General features: G+C 33.4%; 3 protein-coding genes across 3 annotated transcripts; 2 read left to right on the plus strand and 1 right to left on the minus strand.

Moving 5' to 3' along the window:
• Positions 1-2,604: 2,604 nt before the first annotated feature.
• On the plus strand, positions 2,605-5,272 carry LOC127256656 (uncharacterized). Its single transcript, XM_051282777.1, has 7 exons — positions 2,605-2,970; positions 3,378-3,404; positions 3,729-3,809; positions 3,916-4,045; positions 4,143-4,446; positions 4,530-4,584; positions 4,945-5,272. The coding sequence occupies exons 1-7, from the start codon at positions 2,848-2,850 to the stop codon at positions 5,017-5,019; spliced, it is 795 nt and encodes a 264-aa protein (XP_051138734.1). The 5' UTR covers positions 2,605-2,847; the 3' UTR covers positions 5,020-5,272.
• A 641-nt stretch (positions 5,273-5,913) lies between these two features.
• On the plus strand, positions 5,914-6,688 carry LOC127256657 (late embryogenesis abundant protein 46-like). The gene is made up of 2 exons (XM_051282778.1): positions 5,914-6,058; positions 6,135-6,688. The coding sequence occupies exons 1-2, from the start codon at positions 5,972-5,974 to the stop codon at positions 6,504-6,506; spliced, it is 459 nt and encodes a 152-aa protein (XP_051138735.1). The 5' UTR covers positions 5,914-5,971; the 3' UTR covers positions 6,507-6,688.
• LOC127256655 (non-structural maintenance of chromosomes element 4 homolog A-like) lies at positions 6,126-10,529 on the minus strand. Its single transcript, XM_051282776.1, has 7 exons — positions 9,961-10,529; positions 9,313-9,393; positions 8,072-8,324; positions 7,890-7,980; positions 7,414-7,630; positions 7,237-7,328; positions 6,126-7,161 (listed from the first exon to the last, which is right to left on the minus strand). Exons 1-7 carry the CDS (start codon positions 10,133-10,135, stop codon positions 6,901-6,903), a joined length of 1,170 nt encoding a protein of 389 aa, XP_051138733.1. The 5' UTR covers positions 10,136-10,529; the 3' UTR covers positions 6,126-6,900.
• Positions 10,530-11,238: the final 709 nt, after the last annotated feature.

Genomic DNA, 11,238 nt, shown 5'->3' on the forward strand with positions numbered 1-11,238 from the left:
ATGAATGAGGAGCCGTTCGATGGTTGCGATCTCAATCAGAATCAACGGCTGGCAGCCACCCATAGCCATCGGCCGCCTTTTTCGTGCACTTTGTATTCATTCATGGTCGGCCTCTGTCTGTCTGTCTGTCTGTCTTTTTTTCTTTTTTTTTTTTTTCTTTTTTTTTTTTTTTGCTTCTTGTTCTTAATATATGGATAAATATTTTTAATGCTGTAACTGTGCGATATATTTTGAATTATTTTCCCTCGAATGTAAATATTGTAATAATACAAAACTATTTGATTAAAAAAGTACATATTATATTCATCAATAATGTAAAGTAACACCTTTGAAAGAATTGATAGGAGTCATCAATTATTGGATATTGTTTTTAAGGTGGTGAAATCTTTGAATATGTATATTTTCATATTAAAGTATTTTGAGAGGCCATAAATTTATTGCAATATAAAGGGTGCATATAAAACTAGTCATTCAACACATAATTTGAATAAATACAAATTGAGTTTGTTCTCTATGTTATTTTAATGACATAATTTTCATAAATACTTTTTTAAAATATACTTTATATATCCACATTAACATATACTATTTTAAAATACAAATTGAATTTGTTCACTTTATTATTTTAGTGATTTTCATAAATATTATTATAAAATATATTATATATACATATTAACATAATATATATATAATCTATATTTTTTCACTTATAAAAAATAAATAATTTAATACAAAATATTATTTTTTTTATATAATTTGTTTATATTATATATTTTTGTTCGTCCTATATAATTTATCTATTTCATTTTTTGAAATAGCTATACATTTTAATAGCATTTTTAATTTCATAAGTTATAAATTTTTAATTTTAATATATAATTTTTTATATTATACAATAATTATTTTTATATTTCTTTATTCTTAATTAATTATATATTTTTATATACTCTTGTATACACAAAAAAACTGGACAACTCAGGTGGGACAGATAAAATATTTTTTATATTATCAATATAATTTTAAATACTCGACATAAAAAATACATACATTCATTCATAAATATAAAATAAATATATCGGATATATATTGTGTTATTTTTACAATGTAATGTTAATTTATATTTAAAATGTATTGTTTGTATAAATTTTGCATTATTATTATTATGCTTATACGTTGTATTAATATTATATTAATATATTAATGTACCGACAATTACATCATCTTGAATTAAATAAAATATATAGATATTTAATATAATACATTCTTTCGCGTCTAAAAAAATTAGACTAAACTTTTTGACACATTTTAATAGTGTGTATTAGTATTATTTTTTGTCGTAAAAAATAAAGTACAATTTTTTCATAAAAAAAATAAAAATATTTATAAATAACACAAAAATGAGTATATTTTTATTTAAGAGATATGGATTAATATATTTTTGAAAAAAAAAAACACTAATTCTAGAAACCCATTCCATCCATCCAAATATATTATTTTAATTATTTTGATTTTATCCACTCAAACTTATATATATAAATAATTTTATATTAATATCACAATAGTTATACTTTTTTACCTAAATTAAAATATATTATTATATATACTAATATATATATAAGTAATTTCATATTAATATCAAATCATTTATACTTTGTTACCTAAATTAAAATATATTATTATATATACTAATATATATATATATAAGTAATTTCATATTAATATCACAGTATTTATACTTTTTTACCCAAATTAAAATATATTATTACATATACTAATATAAAGATAAAATACAATCGGCCAAAATGTTAAAATCTTTTATATATTTATATTAATCAATATAAATATTGTTATTATTACTTTTTAAATAAATTACTATAAAAAGTAAAATAACTATTCAGAGATGGACTAGTGTTATCAATTAATAACAACAAATTTTAAAATAATATTTATTTATGTACGATTTATGTTATCATATTTAATATTAAAAATATTTGTATATTTGTATGTACACAAATTATATTATTATAAAGACACTAATTAAAGTAAATTTATTATTATTATTTTTAATTTGTATTATTTTTTATATAATAATTAATATTTAAAAATAACAAACAAAAACTAAATAGACTCTTAGAGGAAATAGTATGATAAAGTTTTGTTTTGTGAGATTATTGAAATATAATTTTTTTTCATGTGAAGTATAAAAAATCGTGTAATAAATATAAAAATAGTAAATATTTGTAGTGTATTAATTTTTTTTAAAAAAAAAAACATATAGAAAAAAAAATAAAAAGAACAAAGTATGTTTTAATACATACAAAATCATTCATCTTATGTTAAAATAAGCTAGAGAAGTAAAACAAATTAATGAAATATAAATCATCTTTCCTAAGAAATAAGCATAATATGTTATTCAATTTTCTCATTAAAAAAAAAAAAGAAGAAAGAAGAAAAACAAATAATTACTAAAACAATCTTAATTTGATTTTAATCATATTAAATTTTCAAATAAATAAATATTAATTCAATGCATCGATATTAAGCTTGTAATTGTACAGGGCTTCGAACAGTCTCCTGCCCAATCCGAAAGATGGCATGGCATCGAGTCCAAACTCCACACCAGGCCCACCTCAATCTCAATCTGCTTTCATGGAGGAGATGCCTATGGAAATGGGAGTGTGGAATAGGGGGGCGACGAATCCCGAATTCGCAGTCGCCCTTCATCTCCGGCCCCCGATTTTCTCCCCTAACGCTAGAAGACAATCCAATTCGATTCAATTCAACTGGGGAGGGGAGGGAAAAGATCGATAGGTTCTGTTTTGGGATTGGAATTATCTATCTTTTCAAATGAACAAACTCAGCAGAATATCGGCGACAATCGATTCTCATGCTAACCCCTTTCGGGTTAGATCATCTCTTTTCCATTGCAGCCCTGTGTTGGAGCGAAGGAGGCGCACTCATTGGGATTCCGTATGCGCTTTCTTTTCTTCATTTTATGAATTCCACTTTATCATGCTTCGGATGTATCTCAGAGTGCCTTGAACGGATTTCATTGCAATGCGAAATCTCTTTGAAGGATCAATTTAGCTAATTTGAAGTTTTCTAATATGTTTGATTGATTTTCTGTTATTGTGAAGCTATGAAACCAGTTGTTTTGAAATTGTTTCTTTATTTACATGGTAATTATGCGCGGAGGTCGACTGGTTTTTGCTTAAATTGAATGCTTTGCTTGATTGGAGAGTGGTGTGGAAGGCAAAAATATCATTAGCTTTTATGCAAAGGCAATAGAATTGATCAATATCATCAACTGGATAATGCTCAAATTTGGATTTGCTAGATATTTACTTATGTGCTCCTTTTTTGGTTTTGTGTTACAGGCAAGTTCTTTCAGGAGTTCTCCAAGGGTGAGTGAGTTCTCTCTAGATTTATCTGTTTCATCATTCTTTATTTTCAATGCTTAATTTTGGTCGGGAGAGTGAAATTTATTGGTGTTGTGTAGTACTAGTGTATGCTGATTTACTCATAGTCTTGCGGCTCTTGAAGTTTTGGAAGTTTGGTAATTTTGGAAAAGTTTGAGAATAATAAAAAGTTCGGAATTTTATGTAATGTTTTGTGAAAGGAAAAAAAGATATTTTTTTGAAAAAGTTAGAATAAAGTTCCAAGGATGTCTATATAAACAAAGTGGTGTTTTTTGACTTTTTCATGCGACTGGCTATTGTTGCTTGCAGAATTTCAATCAGTACTCTAAGAGGCTCAGGAAACAGGCCTTATTGCGTAATGTCAGCGATTTTGCGGATCATTTATTTCAGGTTGTATATCGAAAGAATTTGGGTTTCTTCTTTTTTTTGTGTGATGACAGGAACTGTGCACTATGATCATTCCAGTTACCTTTTTGTTTGCGATATTGTGAAACAGAACTGGAAGGAAGATAGGGATGAGTACGAAGAACCTTCAGGTCGAGGTAGTTCGTGGTTCAGACCAGGCTTTAGGGAAGGCGGACATAAACGGGGGAAGGCGAGGAACTGGAATTCAAGAACGAGCAGAAGTATGTTTACCTCTTTAATATAATCAAGAACTGCCGTAGTTTCACCTATTTATGTATCTTGTGAATGTGAAGTAGTTATATGGTTGATTCTTTGCAGGGGGCTTTGAGTTCTGTCATGATGATGGGCTTGACGATGCGTTCGAGAACATATACCATTCAGTATTTAGCGGCGGAACCCGTCACTTCTATTGGTTCAAAGATGATGAATCTCCACGACATGGAAACTCATGGAGTTACAGTGGCAACTATAGGATGAATGGCGGCTGGGAATATGAGTTTGAAGACGAATATGATACTTCACAAGAGTTTGAGAAGCCTACAACACCGAAGGTTACATCAGATAGGCTTGCATTGGGGCTGAGCCCATCAGGTCCATTAAACCTGGACGATGTTAAAAATGCGTAAGATATTTCGTCGCCCATTTTATATTTACTTGTGAAATTTGTTGTTATCTTTAAACCAACTAGCCAATCGATCTCCTCAGATATCGGGCATGTGCATTAAAGTGGCATCCGGATCGCCACCAGGGCTCATCCAAGGTAATTGATTCCCTACACAAAAGCTTTAGGGATAGTTAGGTGTTGATTAGAGCAAATTCAATCATAAAAAGTGCCAGACAACACATGATCCCAAAAAGCACATGGCCATTCGAACTTTATAGTATGCTTTATGAATATATATGTGTGCTGAAATCAATGGTAGAGTGCATTAAATGAACTATTGTCATGTGTATTGTCGATTCATGTGTTGCATTTATATTATATTAATATAAACTATGAGTTGTTCAGCACTATGCTGAAAGTGTTGATTTAGCAGTACTGTAACAACAGCACAATATCATTGATGCTGTTGTATGGGATCTTCACTCTGAGTACTATTTGATATGATACTGCGGACAGGTTGTTGCCGAAGAAAAGTTCAAGGCTTGCAGTGCCGCGTATCAATCGTTGTGCGACAAACTCGATCTGCAGTAGGGACTCGCCTTTGTCGGAGTATGTCGATTGCTTACTCTCATTCAACTTATCTACCAATCTATCTATCTATGTAATGTATTGAGTGTAGAGGAATTAGTGACCAGAGTAATTGATTGCTTGAAGCACTTGGTTGCATTGCTGAGTTGATTTATTACATACACAGGCAGGGTTAGTTAGATCATTTATTAGTATAAACCCCTTTTGTAGTGGCTTCTTCAATAGAATTGCAGTTTGTTCTGTTTTTCCCATTCAACATATGACTCTTTCTTCTTGGAATAATTTGACTCAAATTTTCACCATTAGGTTTGCAATGAACCTATATTATTTCATTATTATGATTTGAAATCCCCAGCTTTTATTCGTCTGAGTGAGTTTATTTTAATAACATGCTGCAAAGTAAGTCTGATAAATCAAATCACACTATACAATACAACTTATGTAGCAAACAACACCAAGTGACATATATAATTTATTTTCTCTAAGTGAACAACTTTTTCTCATTTTTGTATACAAAGTGTTGAAGAGAAAAGATGACTTTCATGTAGTAATATTTTGTTTCATCTTATTAAAAAAAATATATTGTATTAGAATAATAGTGAATACATTTGAGTATAAATTTCAAAAAAAAAAAAAAAGAAAAAAGTTGATTAAAATGAGAAATTCATTAATAGAGGAGCGGAGAGAGAAGCGCTAAAGAATCTAAAAATAGGCTGGTCTACTGCTACTACTAACACAACAGCAGATAAAAATACGTACGTACATGCATAGTTGATGCAACCGCCAATCTGACACGTGTCCCAATGCGTCTTACACGTGTCGCAATTTCCAACGCCATTCACCCTCTTTATATTCTTCCCCCAACCGCCTTTGTCTCCACTAATTCTTATTACTATTCAACAAATCACAGTCAATCGATCGATCGATCTCTCTCACAAATTAAAAGACGATCAAGATGCAGTCGATGAAGGAATCCGCTGCCAATGTGGCTGCCTCCGCCAAGTCGGGCATGGAGAAAACCAAAGCCACCATTCAAGAAAAGGTCCCTCCCTTAATTTCTTTTCTTTTATTTTATTCATCCATTATTTGTTATTTTATATATGTTGATGGTGTTACAGATGGAGAGAATGGCGGCCCACAATCCGACGGAGAAGGAGATGGCAACAGAGAAGAAGCAGGACAGAATCCAGCAGGCCGAGCAGCACAAGCAGGAGGCCCGCGAGCACAACGCCGCCGCCAAGCAGGCTGCCTCCCACTCCTCCACCGCCACCGGCCAGACCGGCCACCACACCGGCGCCCACCAGATGTCGGCAATGCCCGGCCACGGCAGCGGCGCGCCGGCAGCCCAGGTGACGGAGGGGGTCGTCAAGTCCCACCCCATCGGCACCAACACCGGCACAGCGGCGCGTCCCACCACCGCCCAGAACACCCACGTCGGAGGCTCCAATACCGCCAGCGGCTACGGCACCGGCGGCGCCTATACTGGATAGGATAGGATAGGATTTTATCTCTACCCTGCTCTCCTCTATATCTAAATCTAATTACAAATAGTAATAGCGAATGTGTGTAATAACATCCTTTCCCTGTTTTATATCTTGAAATTGCATTCAATTTACTTGTACCTAAAAATTAATAAGATTTTCCTTCACATTGAAACATATATATATATATATATATATGGATGGTACTGTATGTATGTACCAAACATACATTAGATTAGCCTCGCAAGTCTTGAAACTAAACTACACAGGAAATTACATCAAATGCGAACAATAATAGTAATAATAATGATATGATATTACCTCTCATGTTAAGCTGCCTGCTGCCATCAACAATAACAGATATATTCAATTGAAGCAATCCAATCCTGGGACTCTGTCTGCTTCACCTCACTCTTCTCTTTCCCTTGCGGATTGCACGACCACCACTGCTAACATTTTCGTTTTCAGGAGAATCTTCAACAACTGATCTCTCCTGCGACACCAACCCCCGGTTCCGGCATAGTTTCCGAATCGGCGTTGTCGGCATAGCTGCTTCACCTTCTGCCCTACTTGCCTGAGCACCACCACCACCCATATTGGTTTCATCCACCTCAGCTCTATTCGGCATCAGTTCTTCCCCCGCCACAGTAGAATCCAACATTAGCTGCAATACCATGGAACCCATCATCATCATCATCATGTATATATATATATCTTGTATTTAAAAGAAAAAGGGTACCTTCCAGTCCTTGAAGTCGAATCTGAATAAAAAATGACAGTATGCAGTCTCCCCAGATAGAATAGCACTGGCAGCAGGAGCATTCTTTGGGGCTAAAGAACCATCAATTTTGTCAGTAACAGAAAGCGCAATCTATAAAGTAAATAAATGGATCTTGATCGTCGAGAGTAAACTCACAAACTAGATGGCAACGGGTATCATCCACAGATATCTCAGCACGTCCATCTTTCACCAAAAAGGATAGAGCAAACAGGTTTTCCACTGTCTGAGCAAATGAATTCCGGTTTAATATGAGATTTTCAAGCTTCACTTTCCGGTTCCTCCTCAGAATATTGAACATCGTAGCCATGTTCTTATCAGTGTCTGTTTTTTCTTTGTTAACTGTCTCATCAAGCTACAATATGACAAAGAAAAACTCAGTTTCAGCACAGAACCATAACTGTTTTAAGGAAACAAAACATTCTAGTCTAAAACTATTTTTCTTTAACTAAGAAGGCAACACACAAAATTGTTGATGAGCACCACATAAAGCTCATGTAACAGTAATTAAGTATTGAACAACTGGTACAGTTAGGAATAAAAGGCCCCAATGAAAACCTTCCTGCTAAAACTAATGTATTTCATTGCAAATTTGAAAGGCAGAAATATATTACCTCTTCGGGATGGGTATCTTCTGCGGGCCTTGAACGCTTTCTCTGAGCCACATTCTTGCGATGCTTCAGTTCTGTATTCATTGGCCCAATCCTGCCAGGCATTATGAAGACAGTATGAATTGTTTATCAGATAATTCATGTAAATAAAGGAAAGAAAGATGAAATAAGGTGTGGATGAATACATTGTACGACAACCAGGAGCATCCCTGAAAGCATCAGACACCACCTGTCCAATGTCTTTCCATCGTACCATACCTCCACCTTCAGTGTGGCTACTGCTTGCACCAGATTGTTGTCCGAAATCCCTGAGCAAACAACTGATGAAATCGGAGGGTGTCACGCCTTCATTTCTACATGCTTTGACAGAGGACACCAAGGAAGTTGTAATGTCGAACAGAGCCTCAGCATCAGCTACTTGCTCCCGGGGTTTTTGCACTGATTTATATATAATAGAGAAACAAGGGGATAGACCAAATACATAGTATTAAAAATTGATTGCAACAAATGAGGAAAATACAGATCACTATAGCAATTATATTAGCAAGAACCAAGCCACACTCAAACTAAAGGAAATATTTAACTTTCATATATATAAAATTGTATTGCCCCTCATAAATAAATAAACCCACAGATTTGAAGGGCGGATAATTAATTTCGCATCAGTGCAACACTCATAACCAGAAATACTTGTATCAAAGGAGGAAACAGATTCCATACAATTTATATACCAAAAAAGCTAGTGACTACTAACTACCAAGGTTGTCACAAGGAGATTCTGGGCACCGGACAGCACCCTCCAAGGCAACAATTTGGCGATACGACGATTGTAAATTTCTAAGATCTATTATACAATACAAAATTCTAACATTAAATCACAAAATCTTACTAAATTTCAAATAAAATATCAAAGTAACAAAATTACCAAACATCACCAGCAAAATATCAAGGTACCAATACTATATTAGTGTATGCCAAAAAGAGAGAGATTAGATGATTTACTGGTGCTGGCTACAAATTGGTTGGCCTATTTTTAAAACATAACAAGCTGGGGAGATGAAAACGGCTGGTTTTGCCTAGCTTCTCCCAAATGATTTTCAATGGGTGGTGTTCAATGGGAGCATCTATGACCAGCTTGAATGAAATGAAGGAACTGATGGGCGGAGTAAACAAAGGGAGGAAAAACACAGCAGCAGGCTAGCTAGGGTTTACGTGTTCAAATCAATTAAATTCAAACACGTCAAAAGTAATGCAAAGCAGGTCAAATAAAAGTTCTTGATCCTCTCGCCATTCCTGCCATTTGGCGCCCAGTGTTGCCAAATCGACAACAGGATACCGGCCTCGCCAAATGGCAAGGCAATAAGGGATTGCATAGGTGTCACCATGACAACAATGGTGACTACATAGAAATAAAGTCTCTGCTTACCTAGCTGATGCAGATTGTCAACTTCTTCAATCATTGATTTGAACTTTTCCGAGTCAACCTTGGATATATCCTCCTTCTCATCTGCATAGGTAAGAATAACTACCTTAACTAAGAGATACACTTCAAACAGTGAAAACACAACAATAAAAATTCTTAAAAGAAATGTACATATAATTCATGAATGACAAACTTGCTTCTTTACTGAAACTTCCATTGATAATTCCGTCTTCAAAAAAAATGCAGATGTAGGCAATTACGGCAATAAAAGCCCCTAGAATCAGCGTGTTCTAGAATGCCATGTACTTTAAGGTAACACATTGAACATACCAAACAACTTAGAAAACACATCGAATCCTCAATCTCAGAAGGGCAACAACTTAAATATGGAGTTTAGGTGTTAGATTCAACAAAATAAAATTCCATCAACAAAGAGTAAGATAAGAGAATAGAAGAAAAAGAAAAGGAAGATTTCAAACTTGAATACAAGAAAGATTCCAGCAGATAAGGACACTCTTAAACAATCTTATACATCAAAATTTTCGAAGTACGGACAACACCAGACACATGTCGTTCTGATACAACTGAAAGCAGATATTCAAGCATTCAAAGAATAGCAAGTAGAAAGAACGTAATATGAATAAAAATTACCGCTAATCCGATTCTTAAAACTGAGATATTTCGAGCGCAGAACCCGGCGTTCACCAGCACCATCTTCAACGGTGCTACTGCTCGTTGTACCATGCGATTCATTAACGTTACCCGCGCTACTCCGAGTAGTACGGCCAATCCCGCTTGCGGTTTCCTTCTTCACCGGTCGCACCATGGCCTCTTCGCGACAATACGCAAACTTTTAGGGCATAAGATTTTGAACCAAGAAAAAGGAATAAGGAAAATTGAAGGTGAATCGGGGAGCTGGGCGGAATAGGGCAATGGCGAAAAATGGGGATTAGAATCAGAGGGAAGAAGATGAAGAAGAGCGAGGGAAGGGTTTTGGCGTTTGGGCGGATTTGAAATTTTGCTGGAAATAATAAAAAAGAATCTTTATTAGAAGAAACGAGAAGAAGAGTATCCAGTGCGAGAGGGCGCAGGTTAACTACGGTGGGACTGATTCCACATTCTACTAGTAGTATGTAATTGTGATTATTATTATACTCCATTTTATAACTCATTATATTTATATTACAATACTAAGATTATTTTAGTTATTTATTACGTATCAATATAATATTAATATACCTTAAACTATGTAGAAAACAAATGAATATTTACTTATAGGATGGAGAGAGTATTATTGTTTTATTTTTTTTCAATATTTTTATTAAACTCCGACATGTTTTCTGATCAATTGTGATTATTATTATTATTGTTATTATTATTATTATTACTGTTTTTTTTTTCAATATCTTTATTAAACTCCGACATATTTTTTGATCAATTGATCTTTTTCATTCGGATTCTATTTCAAAATGAATGGGTGTGTTGTTTCCATTTAAATATTAATTTGAATTTAAAATAAATTAATATATTGATTCAATTTAAACTTTAAATTACATTTAATTCAAAATAATTCATACCACTCACTCATGCTCATGATTAAGTTAATTATTACATTTTGTCTCGTAAACTTAATTACAGAACTTGAAAGTTCAAAACATGTAGATGGCATGACAGATTTAGTCGTGTGCATAACCAAGATCGTATTAACAACATATCCCAAAATTTAAGTTGTCAAAATTATATCGAAACTAGCTTTTTCAAATGCCCACTCCATGCATTTCATCCTGAATAAATAGTATTATTAACCTAATAGTAAGTTATGTTATTATTTCATAATTGTTTTAGTAAATAGTATTATTAGTAGGTTTAAAATAACAAATAATATATATACAATAAAGAAATTAAAAATATATATTTAAATATTTTAAA

The sequence above is a fragment of the Andrographis paniculata genome, unplaced genomic scaffold (assembly GCF_009805555.1).
Source record: "Andrographis paniculata isolate CXL003 unplaced genomic scaffold, ASM980555v1 Contig56END, whole genome shotgun sequence".
NCBI classification, from domain to species: Eukaryota; Viridiplantae; Streptophyta; class Magnoliopsida; order Lamiales; family Acanthaceae; genus Andrographis; species Andrographis paniculata.